Here is a 23333-nt window from a genome sequence, read left to right on the forward strand (position 1 = left end):
GTTAACCAAATGGATGGATGGTTTGGATATAACACATACCTCATGATGGGACCCACTAAACTTGCTGACGTGTGTCGTACACTAGCCAATCCGCTTCCCCTCATCCGTTTCCAAGAAATTTCCTATTGGACGACCCATTTATGGCCCACGGACCTTTTTAAGCCCACTTATTTTTAGCTCCCGAGAATAAGCCCCAGCTGTATTTACAACTTTTCATAGGTCGAAAATGCCCCTGCTTTTTTTGAAAGTGATTTCTGAAAGCTGGGTTTCCCTATGCCTACGGATTATAACCATACCCATAACCATAGCCCCTGCTTTTTCGATATGTCCTTCAATATGTATCGAAGGTCTTTCGATATGATCGAAAAAGGTCCAGAACTATCCAACGAGTTTGGCTAAAAAATCTTGCAATTTTCGATACATATAGAAGGGTATTCGATATGTATCGAAGGTGATGTTGGCAGTTTCCCAGAATTAGTCTTTTTTGGTCTCGGAATCTATTTTTAGGACAAATTTAAGGATTTCTTGTCTTCTTTTCAAGTCTTCGATTCTCTTTATTTATCACTTGGTTTTCTTGGATCTTTGGTATGCGAATTTTTTAATCTTTGTCTTCTAAGATCCATTCCTTGCCTTGGTGATCTTTGATCATCAAATCCATATTTTTAGCACATTTTCTAATCAAAGACCTTAAATTGACATTGCAATATAAACACGACTAAAATAAGACATTAAGTATTATCATATTCATAAAACCAAGTAATAAATGTGGTCTAATATACAATTTTGACCCTCAATACTTTGCGGTCAATTTCAATCAGTTCGCGGTGAATTTCATTAACCTCGCGGTCAATTTCATTCACTTTGCAAGCAATTTCAATCACTTTATGGTCAATTTCCTTCATTTCATAGTCAATTCTATGCATTTTATAGTCAATTCTAGCTATTCCCCTTCACATCACGTTCAATTGAATTCATTTCACGGTCAATTCCCTTTACTTCACGGTCTGAATTGACCATGAAGTGAAGGGGAATCGCCAGGATTGACCATAAAATGCATGGAATTGACCATGAAGTGCATGAAATTGACCATGAAGTGAAGGGAAATCGTTGGAAATGACCGTGAAATGTATGAAATTAACTGTGAAGTGAAGGGGAATCGCTAGGATTGACCGTGAAATGCATGGGATTGACCGTGAAGTGAAGGGGAATTGCTGGGATTGACCGTGGAATGCATGGAATTGACTGTGAAGTGAAGGGGGTTGACTGTGAAATGCATGGAATTAACTGTGAAGTGAAGGGAAGTGACCGTGAAATGAATGAAAATAACCTTGAAGTAAAGGGAATGAACCGTGGAATGCATGTAATTGACCATAAAGTGAAGGGAATTGGCCATGAAATGGATGGAAATGATAGTCAAGGGAAGGGAATTGGCCGTGAAATGCTTTTTTTTCGTCTCAGGCCTTAAGACGAGCTCGCCAAATGGATGAACGGTTTGATATAACACGTAACTTATGATCAGACCTGCAGAACTTGCTAACGTCAATACAGCAGCTATATCGCCGTTGTGTGTGAGCATTTCTCACATATTAATAAATTCATATATTGAGACCGTTCTTCGATCGACGGTGATGACGAAGAAAATAGAGGTTAGTGATGGAGAACGGAAGAAGCGAGCAACGAACGGTAGGAGAGGGGTCGTGTGTGGGGCCCTCATCTTCATCTTCCTCGCTGGGTTCGCCACTTTCAGAAACGCCCCCAAGATCTCCCTCTTTGGTCTTTCAAACAAATCCTGCCGCTGCACTGTAATCTCCCTCCCTCCCTCCCTCTCTCTCTCTCTCTCTCTCTCTCTCTCTCTCTCTCTCTCTTCATTTTGTGCTCTTTTTGTTCAAATACACCTCCATGGATGGTACGGACCCACTGTCGACCCTGTGCATATCTCTATCGTTTAAATTGCATACGACCACTGGTCATCCAGAAAGTGGGCCGCACTACAAAGATCATCCAGCCTGAAATCGTGCTGATCCGCTCATAAGGTGGGCCGCGTGTAGGAAAATATCGACGGCTAATTATATATGTTTGATCTTTAGTTTTGATTGGTATGGCCCATATTTTGATTGTGGATAGTGATCTTCAATTTGGGGACAACGTTTGCAGGGCTTGGAAGACGCAAATTTCTTGCTACCCCTGTCACAGCGAGGCGGTACAATCAAAAGCTCTGTTGGGCCCTCTGTGATGTCTGTGTTATATTCACACCGACCATCCGTTGTGCTAGCTCATGTCAGGACGTGAGCTTAAAAATCAGGTGGATTCAAAATTCAAACGGGCCACTCCACAAGACACAGTGGGGATTGAATGCGCAGAAGTGGAACCTTCTTTGGGCTCACATTAGTTTTGGATCAGGCTGATATCTGTGCTTTCCCTTCATCCTGGTGGGAATCATCTTTAAACATCAAGGTTCCTGTAGTGTGGTCCACTTGTGTTTTGAATCTGCCTCATTTTTGGGCTCATGGTCGAATGTGAGATGGCAGAACCGATGGATGGAGTGGATTTGTGTGCTCCACAGAGCTTTTGGTTACATGTGCTCCCTATAACAGGGTTGTAGGAAATTCACGCCCGAGCTTGTATGAGCAAGGTGGATGGTGATTTTACCATCCATTGAAGTGTAGTCTACAGGCCCCAGCCACCCCCCACCACCCCCCCAACTCTCTCTCTCTCTCTCTCTCTCTCTCTCTCTCTGGGACATTTTTGTGAATGCTGGCACGAGAAAAGGGTGTGTCTGACCATGCAACATAGGTTAATGAGCAGGGGTTTGCAATGTAATGCGAGGAGAGGGTTTGACTGGGAGTGGAAGAAGGAAGCAAAATGAATAGGTTTCTAGAAACTAGGCGGTAGAATGTAAAAGTAGAGAAAATTTTTAATTAGAAATTAACTGATGGAAGAAGGAACATAGAATATCAAGAAAGAAATAAATTTTATGTGGAATGAGACGGCAAAAGATGAATTGAGCACGCTAGGAAAGTGGCAAAAGATGTTTTATGAGTGTGTAGAGGGAAAAGCCAATCATATAAGGGAACTTGCTGATGGAATGACTATGAATAGGAAGTTATTCACAATAAGTGTTCATGTTTCAAAGCTTGGCAAGGGACTAGCAATGTTGAAAATTTTGAACAATATAGAAAACCAAAAAGATTGTTGAGAAAGGAGTAAATGAGGCCAAACTTAAGGCTTCTGATGATCTGTACAATAAATTGGGGACAAGAAAAGGCGAGAAAGATGTCTTCAAACTTGCAAGAATGATAGAAAGGGTAGGGAATTAGATCATGTTAGATGCATTAAGGCAGTAATTAGAAGGTCATAGTTATGGGCTATGAGTTCAATGAAAGGTGGAGATGCTATTTTCCGATCTCATTAGATGAGAACTTCTCTAAGAGCATAAGATAGAAGGAATCATATACTCAAATGATGTTGGAGACCGTAGATACTTTTGTAAGATTAGGATATCCAAAGTGAAAAAAGGTTTTGAGAAAGATGAAAACATGTAAAGCCCTCGGACCAAATGGTATACTAATAGAGGTTTGGAAGTGTATTTGAGATACTGGGTTATTTTGGTTGACAAAATTGTTCAACAATATTTTTAATGTAGGACGGAATGATCTAACCTAATATGATGCCAATGAAATTAAAAGACATGAACTAGAATAGTGGAACGACAAAATAAAGCTAATGTACTATAAATTCAGAAATTTCAGATTTATGACAGTCCAAATTCAAGCCTATGACAGTCCCTTAATGCGAATCTCATGAATTATTGATTAACCAGGACATATGGGAGATAGAACCCCCATCCTAGCATAGGGTTAAATCCGGATTCAATGGAAATCATGTATCTTGCACGAGTTTTGACATGTCGGGGCGGTTTAAAGGCTAGAGTATGTGGGAAATGGATTTAGGGTATCTAGGCTTAGAGGAATTAGGGTTGGAACATTATGGTTGAGGTTTCGAAAGGTTTCGGGTTAGGATTTCAGATTTTGGGTTAAGGGTTTTAGGGCTCAGGGTTTCTAGAATTGGGAATATGGGTTTTAGGTTGTGGGAATTAGGGATTTATGATTTGGACAATGGATTTTCAGATTTTGGGGATTTGAGTTTGGAAAAATTAGGGATTTTGAAATTTTAGAATTATGATTTGGTGAAATTAGTTTAGGGTTTTTTTTTTTTTTTTTTTTTTTTGAGGAGGGAAGCAAAGGGAAGGGAAGAGCAAGGGGGCCACTATACAAGGCTGTGGTTGGTTTCGACTTGGGATGGGTTGATTTAGGTTTTGGATGATAACAAAGAAGAAAAAAAAAGAGGAAGAGATGAAGAAGGAAGATAATACCTTGTTGAGAAGAGAGAAAAGTAGAAAATAATAATTAGGGAATCGTTCTCTGTGGTTTCGTACTACCAATCCAATCATATGATGAATTTGTTTTCTTAATCTCAAAGTAAAATGAGGGAAATCTCTTTCATTCATAACATGCATAATGGCTGGGGTGGGGACGTCCAACTCTTCATAGTCTCAGAAAAGACTTTTTACAAAAAGGTGCTCTCAGATAAGATTCTCAACATAAAGACGCTTAAAGAATTAAAAGTTGTTCATAATTCTCTAATCTCAACACAAATATAAGCTATACAAAAAATAATAAAATTTATAAACAAACTAAACAACCAGACTATTTCATGGCCTATGAGGGTGCATGATCAAGATGTTCGATGATGACGATCCAATTGTTAGAATGGTCCACGGTTGAAATCCAATGGATCAATCATCATTTCCACTCGATCCAATAGTCTAATGTATTCATCAAACACCTATATGTAGCCCACATGCATCTTCCTAGTGTGGGGTCTTCAAAGATGTATGAACATGCATGTGGGGTCGTCTAACATGGCTATAAACGTAAATTGGGCGACGTGGGCCTCATGTAATGGTCATTTAGTTATAAGGAGACTGGCTCGGTCCTCCTCCTCTGGTATGGTGCTTGGATGTCCTCGTCAATTTTAAGATCAAAGAAAATGCCAGACGAATGGAGGAAATATACTTGTTACTTCCATGCCTCCTTGGCAACCAAGAAATAGGAATCGTATCAATAAACTTCAGCTTGATGATGGAAGCTGCTCAAACAAGCAACACTCCATTGATGAACTTATAATCGAGCATTTTAAAAGGCTGGCTGGTTCCTAACCTTATTACTAATGCAGCCCTTCCTAGTGGAATAAATTTCCCTGAATGGCTCTATTTTCCCATCTCAGTTACATTGATGATATGGTGATATTCCCTCAGGCCATTCAATCCTTTATTCCTTAGAAAGGAATTCTCAGGCAATTTCACTCTTGGTTGGGTCTAGATGTCAATTTAAAAAAAGAAAAAAGAAAAAGGAAAAAAGAAAAGTGAAGCTTTTAACTCATATCTCAAAGATAAGCCCAAATGCCAAATCATGAACATCCTCAAAATGTTTGAAGGTGCCTTCCAAGTTATCAATCTCAGTCAAGCTCTATTCTCTTCCAGAATGAACCTTGACCTTTGGCAGCATTCTTTTGATAAAGATTTAGGCCATTTAAGAGTTGATCAAGTTGCTTCTTGTCTCCTATCACATTTTCTAGTTCGATACCTTTCACCTTCCTCATGAAGCCAAATACAAGATTGGCAAACTCTCTTCAACTTTCTGTGGGGTGGCAGAGAGCTAAAATATGCCATGTGCACGGTTGTCATCTGGAGAGACATTTGCCAGCCCAAGGCAGAAGGAGGCCTCAGAATCAGATCTCTTTGCAAATGGAATGATGCTTCCCTCCATAAACAGTTTTGATTCCTAGCTGCTGGGAGAAAGTCACTATGGAAAGATGGGATGCACACTATCTATTCAGGGAAAACATTTGGGATGCCAAAGGCGCTGCTGATTGCTCGTGAGGATGGCGGAGTATCACCAAGCTCTCCCCCCCCCCCCCAACACACACACACACTCCACAGATCAAGAAGTTGTGTGGAATGAAATCTCATCTATTTGCTCTCAGCCTATGACTCCACGGACTCTACCATCTAGCCTAGATCTTCCTCTAGAGAAGCGTCTGTTACTTCTAACTGGGAGCTTCTGCTTGAAGTGTCTATTACTGTAGCCTGGAAAGATTTAATTTTGGCGAAAGAAGCCATCCATCTCAAGAGGCAATTTTGTGCTTGTCATGCCTTTCAAGATAGGACCAGGATTAGAGATAATCCAATCTGCTGTGGCACCACTGACCTGCTTTGTCTCCTGTAATGAGGGGAACTAAGGACCGTCTCTTCTTCAATCGCAACTTCACCACTTGGACTTGGAAAGATCTCGTTGAACTATTAGGCCAGAACCGTTCCTAGTTGCTTCCATTGTCCTTGCCTCCTCTGGGGCTGAACTTGCCGTGTCATTGCACAAAGGAGATAAATATCTAATCATTTGAGGCAAGCCACCTTGACTGTGACAATTTCAAATATTTCGTCTGAAAGAGAGGTTCCACAGCCAATTGAAATCTTCCAATCAATTGAAGTGAAATTAAAATAATAGTAATAATAAAAATCTTATTATGGCTTGCTCAAGTTATAGGTAACTTACGAATTAAAAAAGTGATAAGAATTCCAATTAGGCCATCTGAAGAACTGAGATAACTTGCTTGGATGTTCGCATTCAATTCATATCTCCTGCTATTGGGCTCCATCATCTCTTGGTTGGGTTAAAGCTAATTTAGATGGATCGGTAGGTACTTCAAGGGCCTGCATTTGGGGGATCATTAGGGACCATGCTGGGGAGCGAATGATCAATCCATGAGCAAGTTAGATCAGGCTCCGTGCTTTCTTGAGTTGTTGTAATCAATGAAGCATGCCTCGCCGGGGCCTATGGTGGCTTCAAAAGATTATGGACTAAATCTGACTCCCTTTCGGCATTTTGATATTTGCTCAAGGAAGCGACATGGGCCATTATGTTGATTGCTTCTAAGATTGACACTCCCCTTCAAAGCTTTAAAAGATTGGAAAATTTCTCATTGTTGGAGAGAATGCAACATGGCTGCTGTTTTTCTCTCTAATGTCAAATATTACTTCTTAGGTACCAATTTTCTTTCATCATGGACAAGCAACATGGATCATCTTTCACCTTTTTTTTTTTTTTTGCTTTCATCATGTAATCTTCCCCATCCGCTGCATGCTATTGTTAATGATGATTGTAGAGCAGTCCATCGCCTCTGCATGTAGTTGATTTTCTTTAGTGTCTGGTAGGGGTACAGCTGAACCCAGCTTAACTACTAAAAAAATACTAGGCCAAGCTCCATTAATTTCATAAGTAGGAACCAGCTCCAATTTTCTCTGAAGTGTTGCTTTGATGAAACTTGAAAAACGTAGAATTGTAGTTGAGTTGATCATTGAGCATTTTAATGCATAACCAAGCTTTAAAGAACCGAACTTGCATTCGGATGGGGCCATGTGGGTCTCTAGTTTGTTTCTCCATCAATACCATGTCCAGTCAATATTTGGCAATATTTGTAACCATGTCCCGTGCTTTTGTCATTTCTTCTATTGTGAATTATCGCAACTGATTTCACTGAGCGTTCTAACGCATTACTAAGCCAGTTGAATTTAATTGAGCATTCTAATACACCACTAAGCCAATTTTGTTAACCAAGTATCCTAATGCACCATTAAGCTCTAAATATAAAAAATAGATATATATATATATATATATATATATATATATATATATATATATATATATATATATATCAGTCATGTATATCTACATGATCTTTTGATTTCTGTTTCTTTATGTTTTAAATATCCTTCAATTTACTGGTTTTTTGCTCATTCAAATTTGTGACAGGATTCACGAAAATACACTGGCATTGTGGAGGATTGTTGTTGTGATTATGAGACTGTTGACACTCTTAATGAGGAAGTGTTGCATCCTGTACTCCAAGAACTTGTCACAACCCCATTCTTCCGATATTTCAAGGTGAAGTAGAATCTAGATATGAGGTAGAGGTGGACATACTGCTGTATCAGTTTATATTGTTATGGATCTTTGGATTATTATTATTATTATTATTAATTTTTATTTTTATTTTTATTTTTTAATTTTTTTAAATTTTTTATGTGGCTCTCCTCTCCATTTAGAGATGAATTGTTGGAGCATGTCATGTTACAAATGTAATCTTACCATTCTCTTTTGCATTATTTAAAAGAAAATATCCTTCAAAAAAAATCTTTTGCATTATTTAAAAGAAAATATCCTCCAAAAAAAAAATTTATTTAAAAGAAAACAATTATGCTGCCTCAATCCTTTTGGTACAGAAATCTCATTGTTTCAGATGATTTGTAATATATGAATCAGATTTTGCATGCATGCATCATGTAACCATATATCATTCCCTGTGTTTGACATGGGGCACATATTTAGTACCCTTTGCAAGCTTCCCTGTCTGAGGCAGATCTGAATGCTAGATTCTTATGATCAACTAAACTAACATGGGTTTGACTGTAGGATCGAGACATCAATCTCCACTAGAGATTTAGCAATCAATATCCCAAAAAAGGCAAGAATAAAGCAATATTTGTCTAAGTCCAATGAAATCAAGAGTGAATCAATAGTGAGAGCAAACTCATAAGAAAAGGGGGGTTTACAAATCGATCATTGGCGACTTCAGCCTCTTCCTCAGTGTACATCTTTCTTCAAAATCAATAACAATCTTCTCTCCCTGTTTCCTTTGTAAAAGAACTTAAAACGATCCTAAGGGCCCATTTGGTTGTGTTGAAAAGTTTATGCAAAGATGCATTTCTACAGAAGCACCATGTGTCTTGTGGTCTTGAGTTGGAGGAAATGTCCCATATCTGCTATTCATTTCCATCTCATTGTCATTTCCAGGAAGAGGCCACTTTTGACATTTCCGTTCTAAAACCCGCTACATTCATTTCCATTTCTGCATCTCATTGTCATTTCCATTTCCATTTGGATGCATTGAAAAGTTTATGCGAACATGCATTTCCGCATAAACGCCATGTTCCTTGTGTTATTAAGAGGAAATGTCCCATACTCCCATGTCTTGTTGTGCAGGATGCCTCGCATTCTATAGGGTTCACGGTTGACCGTGACTCGCTGTGATGTTCACAGTCGATTGTGGGAATCTAGGGTCGGCCATGACTCGCTGCGATGTTCATGGTGGTGCGACCATCGGGTTTACGCGATTTTGCTCAAACCAGGGTATTTAAGTCCGTTTTTAGAATAAAGCTTAAACAATAAGAGTGTTTTCTTGTAAGGGGCAAGGTTTTGTTAAGGGAGAGTGTTTCTACACTTGTAAGGACTTGATAAGGGATTTTCTTAATGGATCTAAGGTTTCCTAGAGGTGCGATCGCAAGGGGAGATAAGACGATCCTGTAATCGAAGAAGGTGAGTGGTGTACTATAAGGTTTTGATTATACTTGAGATCTCTATCATTTTGTGTTGTTGTTTTTTCCCGCAAGGGTTCCACATAAAAATATCATGTGTTTGTGATTGTTTGCTTTTGGTTTGGTTATCAACTTTATTATATTGTTCTATCTTCGTTTATCGTGCTTCTGCAAAGCGCACAGATTGGCGGTGGTGTTAGATTCGAATTTCTAACACCTAGGGCCGGGTTTGTTGTGGCTCGAGTTTACATCGTTGCGGTGCGATATAGAGTCGGTTTTTGCTCGCAACAAAGTGGTAGCAAAGCGTCAAGTTAACCTGCGATACCGACAAAGTGGTATCAGAGTGTCGGGTTGGACATTCGGGATTCAACGAAGATGTCGGGGTCAAAATTTGATGTACAAAAATTTGATAGGAGAATAATTTTGGTTGTGGTAGCGGAAGGTCAAGGATATTCTAGTTTCACAAGGGTTGAGCAAGGCGTTGTTGGAAACAAAACCTGAGAAGATGTCGGATGATGACTGGAGTGATCACGGGGTGAAAGCTATGAGCACCATCTGTTTGTGTCTGTCAGATGAGGTTATGTACAATGTCCTGGATGAGGAATCTCCTCTGGCGATGTGGAAGAAGCTAGAAGACCTGTACATTTCCAAGTCCCTAACAGATAAGTTGTTTGTGAAGAAACAACTTTTTGGGTTGAAATCGATGGAATGATCGGATTTACTAGAGCACACGAACATGTTTACAAAGGTTTGTAGCGAGTTGGTAAGGCTTAGAGAGATGGTCAAGGAAGGAGATAAAGCGGTCCTACTTCTAGCATCTCTTCCCTTGTCATACGATCATCTCGTTACTACTCTTATGTATGGGAAGAGTGTAGTGAAGCTTGAAGAAATCATTGCGACGCTCATGTCCAACGAGATGAGGAAGAAGTTGAGTGATGAGGACTCTCAGGCAGAAGGGCTAGTTGCGAAAGGGAGTCAGGGACGTGAGCGATCCATGGAGTGATCCCGATTTGACAAGAAGAAAAATTCCAGATAGAAGTCGAAGGCAAATGACAAATGCTTCTATTGTGGCATTAAGGGGCACTTCAAGAGAGACTGCCAGAAACCGGAGGATGGCCTGGAAAGCAAAGGAAAAAGGGAACACAAGTGAATCAGCAAGTGTGACAGAAGATAACTCAGAAGGAGGACTCCTCTCGGTCTCTTCACGTACGAGGTGTCTCTTAGACAATTGGATACTAGGTTCAGGATGTTTGTATCACATGTGCCCAGATAGGACTTGGTTCGATTCCTACAAGTCCTATGATGGTGGAAATGTTCTGATGGAGAATGATGCAACATGCAAGACCATCGGAGTAGGGACCATCAAGGTAAGGATGTTTGACAGAGTCATACAGACTCTAGGTGATGTCAGGCATGTCCTAGAGCTAAAGAAAAACTTAATATCTTTTGGGGTTTTAGATATGAACGGTTGCACGTTTACCGCATCTGGCGGTGTATTAAAGGTCGTTAGAGGTGTAATAGTGTTGATGAAGGGACATAAGGTTGGAAATTTGTACTAGTTGGTCGGAAGCACAATTATGGGTGATGTCGCTACTACCTCACATGCAGAATCCGACACATATGATACAAATTTGTGGCATATGTGGTTAGGGCATATGAGCAAGAGGGGCATGATGGAACTATACAAATGAAAACTATTAAAGGGAGTTAAGGCATGCAAAGTGGATTTTTGTGAGCATTGTATCCTAGGCAAGTTTGTTACACACATTAGGAGCGGGGTGTTCGATTATATTCATTCCAATATCTAGGGGTCAGTGATAGTACCGTTTAAGGGATGAGCACGATACTTCGTGACCTTTATAGACGATTACTTGAGGAAGGTTTGGGTCTACTTCTCGAAACACAAGTCCGAAGTGTTCGCCGGGTTCAAGCAATGGAAGGCGGAGGTAGAGAAGCAAACTGGGAGACAAGTTAAGTATCTCAGGTTATGCAATGGTATGGAGTACAGAGAGGTGAAATTCATGGAATTCTGCAAGGATTAATGTATCACAAGGCACTTCTCAACTTTAGGAACTCTATAGCAAAACGAGGTGCCAGAGAAGATGAATAAAACACTATTGGAGAAGGCGAGAAGTATGCGGTTGCATGCGGGGCTGCCTAAGAGCTGGGCTGAAGCGGTTAACATGGCATGCCTGCCATATAGTTAATCAGTCACCATCTACAATGTTGGACTTAGAGGTTGCAAAGGAAGTCTGGACATGCAAGGACATTGATTACTCATGATTCAAAATCTTCAGGTGTCCAACATATGTTAATGTGCAGAGTGGTCAGAGGTTGAAATTGGATCTAAAGTCTAGAAGGTGCATCTTTGTCGGGTATGAAAAAGGTGTTAAGGGCTACAAGCTTTGGGATCCAGTATCACAGAAGGTGGTAATTAGTAGAGATATTATCTTCGATGAGGTGTCAATGCTGAAGACCAACAAGGGTGTTGAAGCAGGGCAGTCAGATACACATGGTGAGACCAAGAGATTGTCGGTGCAGGTGGAGTCAATTGAGAAGGTTACTGAAGGTAAAAATTAGCAGGAGCAAGACACTGAGCAAAATAATCAGCAGGATACTAAGGAAAGTATAGCTAGGAATTGAGAGAAGAACCATTAGAGCCCCAGTTCGGTATGAGTTCAAGGACGTGGTGTCTTTTGCATTGTTCACAGGGAGTGGAGATCCATCTACATTCAAGAGCCGAAATCTGGAAAGGATTGAACTTCTTTGTGGTCACCGGCTTTGTCAATATATAAGTTTCCATTTAATGGGGGGCCTAAAAGCATGTGCTGCCTTAAGAAATTAGTTCAATCATCCCGTCCTCCCATCTATCCATCTAACCATCCAACCTTCTATCCAAACATCCATCGATATTTCAAAATATCGACAACACACGATACTTCGCCAAGAAATCATAGACAATTGGAAAGGAAACAAAAGATTGTGGTCTCGATATCACATATGTTGCGATAATGGAAATATAGCAATATAATCGATATTATCATCCACAAATTGAACACTACATGCAACCATACACCCATTAAAAAAATGAAATGGAAATATCTTTTAATAAACTTTTTTTTTTTTTTGCAATATCAATAACTTGGCGATATTATCTAAATATTGCCGATACACTAGCGATAAAAGCGACACATGGAATCAGTGTTCGAATTTTTGGTATCACCACAAGTTTCGTTGACCGAGGATACAAAAACAATATCGATATTGCCGATAACATCATCGATGATTGGAGATGCGGGGAAACATTGGGGAAATCGGTGGAATTTTTTAGTGAAACTTTAGGAGATGCTAAAATACACATTTGCATATTTAGGAATTAAAAAATTACAAAAATATTTTTTTGAGAGATAACTGCAAATTTATTAAAAAGAGACCTCAAAAAGGTGGAAAAGAATGCATACATAATAAGTTTCTATTTAACGAGAGCTTAAAAGCATGTGTTGTTGTAAGAAATCGGTTCAACCCTCCCATCCATCCCATCTATCCATCCAAACATCCATTGATATTTTAGGATATTGATAACACACTATATTTCGCCAAGAAGTCGTCGACAATTGGAAAGGAAACCAAAGATTGTGGTCTCGATATCCCCCATGTTGCGATAATGACAATATTGCAATATTATCGATAACATCATCCACAAATTGAACACTGCATACAACCATACACCCATAAAAAAATTGAAATGGAAATATTTTTTAATAAACAAATTTTTGGCGATATTATCCAAATATTGCCAATATGCTGGCGATATAAGTGACACCTGGAATTTACTAGGTAAAAAGATTGACGATTTATTGACGATGTCGATACATTGGTGATACTCAACGATACATAACTGATACCTGGAATTTCTGATACTACTAGTGTTATCGGTATTGCCAAGCTGGAGATACAGATAATATTGGGGATATTTCGATAATATTAGGGATACTTTGAAGTCTGAACAATGCACCCGCCTACTGCCAGTGGCTTCATAGTGCATTTGCAACTGGTCACCTCCTGTAGTAATTTTGATCGGGATTACAAAGCTTGGTTTACTCTGCCGAGTTCATTCGGTTTGTTAGAAGATTTAATAGTGGTGCTCCAAGTACCAAATCAGTTGTGTTGAATGTCTTGCATGGGTGGTAGTTCATTCGGCAGCTTATCAGGGATCAAATCCTGAGATTGGGTAAACACATCCTAAACAAGGTATTCCAAAACGGTTACGTAATGAGCATAACAGCTGTTACATGAGGGTAACGGTGGTAACCGTTCTGCATCACGGGGTTGTAACAGTCGTTATGAAAAAGGGACCTGTGATAGCCCTGTAACGGTCCTATAATGGCCATAACGGCCATGTAATGGTCCGTTACAAGGCCAAAATAGCCTTTTCAAAAAAAGAAGCAGCAGCAGAAGCCATACCGGCCTTCACGGCTCTTGCCATAATAGTAACAGCAGTGCGATTTGCCCTTCTTTGAATCCTCGAATCACCCTTGAATCTTGTGTTTGATATTCAAAAGAGGCAGATCTGATATATATATATATATACACACACACACACACACACACACACACACACACACACACATATAAGACTTTGGTCTCTCCTTCCTCCAAGCTCAAATGAAGAAAAAGAAGGAAATATGTGGAAAAGCTGAGAAAATGACACATTTATGTGTCAGTCCATTACATGAGTGTATATGGCCTGATACAGGGGTTTGCTGGAGCCAATATGGGCCCGTCACTTGTGAGTCTCACTGAGAGATTGACGCATCCCTGTATCGTGTCTCAATACATGCTGATACTGTTCCATATCGATCGTACTGCTTACGTAGATGGATATTTCAAACGTTTTGTCAAGGTTCTAAATTTGGTATCAGAAGGGGTGTTGGCTGCACCAAAAATGACATGTTTGGGGGTGTATCCCTATTTTCATTATCTATTGGAAGGAGAATGCTCTTTATTCTGTGCACCTTTGAATTTGCACCAATGAGTATAGCCTCCATGGTCTACCTAGATGCTTGAACTCTCTCAGGGTCTGTTGTTGACTGTAAAGCATGGAAACTGAAAGTCTTTGGCATTCCTTCATTCTTTTACACTGTCTCTCTTGCCCAATTGTCATGTTACAATTTAAAGGTATTTAGGTATTAGTTTCTTTCTTTGAGATCATTGTTAAGGTCAAACAATGCAATAATGAAATGTCACATGATTTTTGAAACTTGCTATTAGAAGCTTACTGTGGCATATTGTGAAATAAAGAATAGCAAGTCTACAACAGATATCCAGTTTTTCCACTGCCGTACATTGGATTCTTTGTTTTCTCTACTACAGTAACTTCTATCGTGCATATTATTTTGCTGAACGGCTGTTTCTTTGAAAAGCTTCAACTGATGTTGTATTTGACAAATATTTGAACATCTTATGTCAGATTTTTTCCCTGAGGCTGGTCAATTGTTTCCTGCAATAGGTGAAGCTGTGGTGTGACTGCCCATTCTGGCTTGATGATGGGATGTGTCGACTGCGGGATTGCAGTGTCTGTGAATGTCCAGAAAGTGAGTTCCCTGAGCCATTCAGGAAGCCTCCAGGGCTTTCTTCCGATGATTTGATGTGTCAGGAGGGCAAACCAGAGGCTACTGTTGATAGAACAGTAGATATTAAAGCATTCAGAGGCTGGATAGAGATTGACAATCCATGGACACATGATGATGAGACTGATAATGGTAGGGCATTGCTTATACTTCCAGGCGGTGTTGCTCTTTCTTTTTTCTTTTTCTAAGGTCTCTTTGTTCTATTTCTTTTCCTTAATGATGCTTCTACTGTTCTACATAATAGCTTACACATGTAGCTCTTTACTTTTGCAGATGAAATGACTTATGTGAACCTCCAGCTAAACCCTGAGAGATACACTGGCTATGCTGGTCCATCAGCGAGAAGAATATGGGATGCTATTTACACAGAAAATTGTCCAAAATGTAAGTTTCCTAAAGAACTTGGTTTTGTTCCTCCTAAATATACAAGTTTATTTTGAACTTAATTGATGATAGTGATGCATACTTATTCTTTCCCTCATCATTCATCTTTTTTGGTGGCCTCGTACTTGTTCATTTTGGAGTTCAAATCTCCTGCTTGATTAGGACTTTGAATCCTGAATTACCTTGGATCAACTTCTCTCATTGTGCATGACCATGGATTCACAAGTCACTCTATGCACTTGGGTGTGATCTGGTTGTTTTCTTGTACTCAATAAAAATTGATTTAACTGTATCAATAAAATGAATTCTCTCTCTCCAAACTTGCATTTTGTCAATAGGCCTGCATGGATTGTACTACTTTGACTACCTGTTGGTTTATAAACTGTGTTGCATATTACATTCTCGATCAGTAACACTAGCTTTTTTTTTTTTTTTTTTCCTGATGTCTGTATGGATTGTAATATTTTCATTATCTGTTGGTTTATGAACTCCACATTTTCAATGGAAACTCTATTGAAAGTGAGTTGCCATCTGTTCAGTTCCCAGGCAAAGAAAAAGGGCCAGTGTCAGGCGTGCAGCAGGTTGTACACTTTTTTGCCAAGCTAACATGAGAATTCTCATCTTGAACATGATTGGTTAAACAGGATGCATAAAATTGAACCCCAAATTGCTGGGACTAGGCTATGATAATGATGAATCTTGTTTGTTTAACTGTGTTTAAGAAATTCTTCTACCTCATCTTTTGCTAAATTATTCCCGTTCATAAATGGAACCTCAAGTTGGACTTATGTAAACTTGATCCTCAATAACTTGCCTCCAGCTGTCCTTTTGCATCGTTAATTATAACTTTTCTAGGATTATTTGGGACTTAAACAACATATAACGTTATATATTGCATACAAATCAACTTTGGTTGTTGGGCTGCTCCAAATGCTTGATAAGTTCAAACAAAAACATAGCACCAACGTATTTAATCGAATGTTGATTACAGGGTTACAATTTATAAATCAGTAGGGACTTCTTTTTTAAATCAAAGATGGAGCAGTAAACATAGATACATGTATAAGTGGGCTAATGAAGGGAGCAGTAAAGCATAGATACATGTATAAGTGGGCTAATGAATACTAACTATTTTTTTTTTTTTTTTTGTTAGTGAGAATTTTCCACTCTGTTATCAACCAAATGTCGTTTCAGGGTTACTTCCTTCCGTACCCTTACGGTCTTGATTACTCAGTGTTTTTGTTTTTGGAATGATGGATGAGGATACAGTAATACATGTACAAGGGTTGATGAACAGTAACTTCTCTCTCTCTCTCTCTCTCTCTGAGTTTTCTCATTACCTTTGGTCCTACTTTTCAAGTTCTACATGAATCTTAAACACCTCTTTTTCCACTCTTGATGTATTGCAAATTCCTACGGCATCAATTTGCCTTTGGAGTTGCTACATATTCTTTGTTGTGTTATTGACCCCCCACTGTCACCATTTCAATGTTAATTTTTTTAGTCAGCTACATATCATAGAAAATGATAACAGTTGATTCAGGTCAGCCTAATGAATTGGTGTGCATGGTCTCATGTGTCCTTCAATGTTTTCGGTCTCAAATACCCATTATGAGGCTTTGAGTGCTCTGTCACTTAACAAGATAAAAGGTTCTATGACATTGCTTTTCTGAGAGCAAAAAAGGGTCATTTCTCTACCCTCCGTTCTCTCGTTAAGGGCTTCTGAAACTTCTATATTTCCCATATATGAGAAGACTTTGCTTTTCTGAGAGAAAAAATGGGACATTTCTACACCTTCAGTTCTCTGGTTGAGGGCTTCTGAAACTTCTGTATTTCCCATATATGAGAATTCTCTGTTTGTACTTTGTGCTGTAGCTTTCAAATTTTCACTTTCAATCTCAAACTGCAAGTGCATTTGCAATCTGCTTATCTGCTTCCTTCTTCTTTGAAATGAGGCAATTTACTCCTCAATTATTGGGTACAATGCAAATTGGAAGCCATGAAAAACTAATAAAGTGAACCCAAAAATAAATCAGGTAACAATGCTTTGTATATGGATTGGCAAGTTATTGCATGGTGACTTTGTTTCTGGTCGAGATAGTTTATGTTATTTTTTGTGCATGTTGATATCATTGAGTTGATAATAATACCATAGTGTATCCTGCAAGACCTTCATGAAATTGTCTTGCAAATGTGGTTCATATGTTATTCTAATGTTAATGTGCATGCAGAGTCACAGACAGCATATCTCCATTTATTTACGGCAATAGTTTGTAAATCCCTCATAGCAATGCTAAAAAAGTAAAAAAGAAAAAAGAAAAGAAAAAAAATCCTTACAGCCACACCCAAATTGTAACTTAGTTGAGCACTCTTTTCAGCTTGACTTGTGGCTTGATTTTTACTTGCTTATGTTGCAAAAGTTGAATCCATTGAATTGGGGAATGTGCTCTAGTTACACCTCATATAGGGGTGCTGTTGTGTGTAAAGTAGTTATATGATTCCATTCCATGAAATTTGGTGGCATATTTTATTTACTGTTGGATTTGACTGTGGTCAATCATTCTCTTTCAGATTATTTTAATGTTGGTCGGGTAAAATAGCTTTCCATCATTTGACAAAGAATGCAAAAGGTTCCTAAGTCATTCATGGAAGTACACGTAAAACTATTAGCATTATGAGGATTAAATTGATTGCTGGGAAGGTGTGTGCTTTCTATGTGGAATCTCAGAATAGATGATCTTCAGTTTTTCATTTTTCCAATTCATAGTGTTGATTTCTTTGCATTCTCTGCAATTGCCAATGTATGATTTTACATCACAAGTGCTGAGGGCACAGACATGTCAATGACCTTGTATTAATACTGTGCTGACTATAATTATCAGTCATTTCATGTTTGCTAAGCTGTCTTTTACTTGCATTGAGATTTTGTGCCGTTTCGCAGACCCATCAGGAGAGTTTTGCCAAGAGAAGAGAGTGCTGTACAAGCTGATTTCTGGACTCCATTCCTCTATTTCAGTTCACATAGCTTCTGATTATCTGCTTGATGAGACTACCAACCTGGTTATCTTTCTGACTCAATGCTCTGTGGCAGATGACTACTTTTGAGAAGCGTGCATTTACAAATATGTTGTTGTTAGTGGGTAAACTAGCAGGATTTTCACCTTTATCTTTTATGCATGTTTTCAGTGGGGTCAAAACCTTGAGCTGTTGTATGACCGCGTGTTAAGATATCCGGATCGTGTCAGAAACTTGTATTTCACTTTTCTGTTTGTTCTCCGAGCAGTGACAAAGGTGAGTACTGACTTTGATTGTTTTGCTGATCATTGCCTGCAATGGAGTTATTTTTCTGAATATATCAGCATGCCTTTTCATTCTTTCTATGACCTTTTTCATCCTTAACTACAAGGCGTCTATCTGTTGTGGTTTTTGTCAAATATATTTTGTTGAGTATAAGTTCTGCTGTTAATTTCTTTCCTGAAAGGCAGAGTCAGTAAAGCCGCCAAATACCACAAAATTGGAGCAGGACTGGTCTCTCGATGTTTTACCAAGTTAGAATTAAGATATTGTGTTGGATACTAAACCTTTCATTAGCATGATTAGCCACTCCATACATGAGTATGAAGTATCATGAAAGCTTGAAAAGTGAAATATCAGAAAACCTTTTATTAGAATTTGCTTTTGCATCCATTTGCACAGTTGCATCCTTGTATTTTTATTGAAGACAAAATTGCATAAATGATATATCATAAAAGTGGAATGAAATGATGTTACATAGAGAAGGAAATTAAACACAGTTTTTCCAGCTTCCCTTCTCATGGAGATTTTATTAACTTAGTGTGACTTGTTGAAGTAGTGCCACATTGGATACCTCAAACTGCTACATAGGATCATTGTCATCATCACCATCATCATAGTCATATCCCAACTATTTGGGTCGGCTTAATCCTGTTTTACTAAGGCCTATCCTCAGTAAGTTAACAAGCCTTCGTGGACCTCACCAACTTGGTCCAAGACCTTTTAGGGTCTTCCTTGTTCTCCTGTCAGGCCCTTCAATCTCGATCCAAGTTCTTCTGCTCACTGGATTCTCTTAGCACATGGTGGAACCATCTCTATTGGCTCTTTATCATTTTCTCCTCCTAGGTTACTCTTTGGTTGCTTTGAAAGACATCATTCTGCCCTTCCTAGTTACCCCATGCTTTTCTCAGCATCAGTGTTTTAAATAGCTTATGCTACATAGTATGTAGCTTATGCTATGTAGTGTAGCAAAGCGTTTGTGCTACATAGTTCATGAAAATAGCTTAAGTTGCATGTAGTTTATGCTACACGCTAGGTAGCATACTCTACAGGTTATGCTAGACACTCTGCAGCTTTCACTACAAGTGACTTTTCACTAAGGTTTTAAAATCAATTAACGTTTTCATTGATTTGTTTCATGTTGCTATTTTTCAAGAAAAAATAATTAATATTTTCAATGATTTTAGTGAAATAATATAAGCAATTGTATTAAATCAAATTTGTTGCTATTTTTATCTATATATTTAATCTTTTCTTATTTTTCATTTGATCTAAGGCTGCATTTGGTTGCATCAAATATCATTCCTTTATGGTTTTGTGTGTGTGCGCGCGCGCGTGCATGTGTGTGCGCTTTGATGTCTTATTGATCTATGCATTCTTGTAATTCATTCCTCTTATGTTTGTGCGTGTGAATTGATGTTTACATTTATCTTGAAAGTGTGCTTTTCTTGTGTTTCAGGCGGCAGATTATTTGGAACAGGCTGAGTATGACACTGGTAATCCTACGGAGGACCTGAAAACACAATCGATGATGAGACAGCTACTCTATGACCCCAAATTAAGATCTGCATGTCCTGTACCATTTGATGAAGCGAAATTATGGCAAGGCCAAAGTGGGCCTGAACTGAAGCAGCAGATTCAGAAACAATTCAGAAACATCAGGTTTATTTCCCAAACCTTGCAAGACCTTAAGATTTTCCATTGCTGAAGCAAAAAGCGATAGAAATATAATCTACTATCCAAATCTGTGTGTGGGCAGTGCGTTGATGGACTGTGTTGGATGTGAGAAATGTCGACTTTGGGGGAAGCTTCAGGTTCTTGGTCTTGGCACTGCATTGAAGATCCTTTTCTCTGTTAATGGCCATAATAACTTGGATCAGCCTGTAAGTCATTTTCTTCTACCACGAATTCATTTTTTGAATTTTGATTCTTTAATTTTCCGTATTCCTCATCCCACTTCACCCGGGTGGTCATATTTCCATGGCCAAGGGTAACGTCTATTGCCAGTTTAATGAGGTTGTCAACAGGCTGGGTTCATGGAATTTGAATTGATAAGGCCGAGCCTCTGTAGGGCTGCCCCATTTCAGATTTTCATATTACTTGGCCTGAGCAGGAATGATATGATACAGGGGCCTGCATATTTCAACAGCATGCCTGGGTTTTCAGTTCTGACACGTGCGGCCTTTCATTGTTCCATGGATGACTATGGTTCAAAAATCTCCTTTATAGGGCAAGTGTTAACCTTTCATGTATGGTGTGGATGGTTAAGAGAAATACACAAGAGGTTCACATTCACCTGAAAAGAAAAGAAAAAAGTTCTAATACTGGTCATTGGCATCTTGGAGATTTTTGGGCAGTTATCCTTCATCCACTGTGAGATTCAACAGTGTAATGGTCTGGGTTGCCGAACCATGGACCCCACTTGTCAGAATTGAAAACCCATAGATCATCATCATCATCATCATCATCATCTAAGCCTTATCCCAATTACTTGGGATTGGCTACATGAATCCTGTCCTGTCATTGCACTCTATCAAAGGCCATACCTTCAGTTAGATCATAACTCATCAAGTCTTTTTGTACTACCCCCATCCATGCCTTTTTGGGCCTTCCCCTTGTCCTTTTAGAGCCTTCAACTTGTACTAGCTCACTCCTAACTGGCATAGTTCTTGATCTCCGTTGCACATGACCGAACAATCTAAGTCTGCATTCCCTCATCACATTATCTATTGGTCCTACTCTTTTATGTTCCCTAGATTCTGTCCTTGTCTTGCCACTCATCCATCTCAACATCCTCATTTCAGCTACACATCCTATGAACACGTTGTTCCTTTATGCCCAACATTCTGTCACATAAAGCATGACTGGTCTTATAACTATCCTATAAAATCTCTTTTTCAGTTTTGAGTAGTACACGATGATCACATAGAACTCCAGAGGCACATCTCCATGTCTACCACTTGGCTTGAATTCCTATGGGCAACGTCCTTCTCAATCTCTCCACTCAATTTATTATTGACCCAGGTAATTGAAAGTGATCATTTTGGAAAACTTATCAGTCAGCAATCTTAACTAATTCCTTGTTTCACTCCTATGTTACTAAAATTCCACTGTCTGCTCTATTTTAGTCCTACTGATTTTAAATACTTTAGATTCTACAACACCCTTCCATAAATCTAGCTTTGTTTTTATGCCTCGCTTTGTCTTGTCAATCAAAAGTTCAAAACTATGTCATTTGCAAACGACATATACCATTGGATCTCTTATTGCAAATGTCTCATTAACTCATCCATAACCAATGCAAAAAGGTACGAGCTCAATGCTGGCCCCTGGCACAAGCCTATGCTGATTGGGAACTCACTTGTCTCTCCACCATATGTTACCACTCCCTCATACATATCCTTAATCATGTTAATATGTCCTCTTGAAACTTCTTATTTACCAATAACCACCAGATCGACTCTCTAAGGACCCTATCATATGCTTTCTCTAAGTCAATAAAGACCATGTGGAGATCCTTCCTCATTTTCCTATGTCTCTCTATCAATTCTCTAAGTAGAAAATTAGCTTTAGTGGTAGACTTCTCAGACATGAGACCAAACTGATTTTTGATACATTTGTCTCATGCCTTTGTCTTTGCTTGATCACTCTCCCGAAGTTTCATAATATTGCTCAAAGTTTCTCACAGTATTTATGTTTGCTTTGTATGTCTCCTTAGTACTTTTCCTCAATTCATCTGCATGGATTTGGTGGCCACTGCCTGTCACGTAATCCCTCCTATGTAATGTATTATTGAAACTGTTGGTTTGTGGCTTTTCAGCTACAGTTGCAAAGGAATGAAGTGATCGCCCTGGTGAACCTCCTCAACAGACTCTCGGAATCTGTAAAATTGGTACACGAGATGGGTCCTTCAGTTGAGAAGATCATGGAACGACAAGTTTCCACATCTACTAGCAAGAGTAGCAGCAGCACATAGCTAAAAATGTACAGGCTTTCTGGTACTCTTGCTCACATTATATAACAAGCAGCTCTTCAAGGGTGCATGTCAGGCATGTGTGATGTTTCACAGGCAGCAAGAACTCACTCCCATGGGCAACAAGGGGGGAGCTGAAAAAACCGCCCCTCACCTTCAAAAATACATCTCAATGAGAATGCATTCATAATAGTGTTACCATGCAATGTTTTGTATACAACAACATACGAACACCAACCATGAAAATGAGATGGATAACAAAAGAAATGCGGAAAAGCAGTAGCAGAGAAATATTGTATTTTGATGGGTCATTTTTACAAAATAAGTGTTTTGGTCTATTTTGAACACATTTGTGATATTTGTAGGCCAAAAATCTTTCAGAATAAAATTGTGATTGCAAATTCATTGGCTGCCATTGCAAATTGCAGTTTTTTTAAAAAAGACCCTGATCTCCTCCTTTCAGCAGGAAACGGACGGGCCCCACAGCCATGGAAGGTAGTGATAGTCCCATAGCCGCCTACTTCTTGACCAACAATGAGGTTACTGCTAATACCGGATGGTATCGAGATAGGAGCGATAGGAGCTTTGAGGCGCCTGCATGTGTACTAAGCACTGCTGG

The 23333-nt window shown here is 39.0% G+C and overlaps 1 protein-coding gene across 1 annotated transcript; it reads left to right on the top strand.

Moving 5' to 3' along the window:
• Positions 1 to 1569: 1569 nt before the first annotated feature.
• LOC131218917 (endoplasmic reticulum oxidoreductin-1-like) lies at positions 1570 to 22905 on the top strand. Its single transcript, XM_058213797.1, has 9 exons — positions 1570 to 1802; positions 7872 to 8003; positions 14943 to 15195; positions 15337 to 15447; positions 18389 to 18507; positions 18634 to 18738; positions 20201 to 20403; positions 20501 to 20624; positions 22562 to 22905. The coding sequence occupies exons 1-9, from the start codon at positions 1629 to 1631 to the stop codon at positions 22715 to 22717; spliced, it is 1377 nt and encodes a 458-aa protein (XP_058069780.1). The 5' UTR covers positions 1570 to 1628; the 3' UTR covers positions 22718 to 22905.
• The last annotated feature ends 428 nt before the right edge of the window (positions 22906 to 23333 follow it).

This window comes from Magnolia sinica, chromosome 11 (genome assembly GCF_029962835.1).
Source record: "Magnolia sinica isolate HGM2019 chromosome 11, MsV1, whole genome shotgun sequence".
Lineage (NCBI taxonomy): Eukaryota > Viridiplantae > Streptophyta > Magnoliopsida > Magnoliales > Magnoliaceae > Magnolia > Magnolia sinica.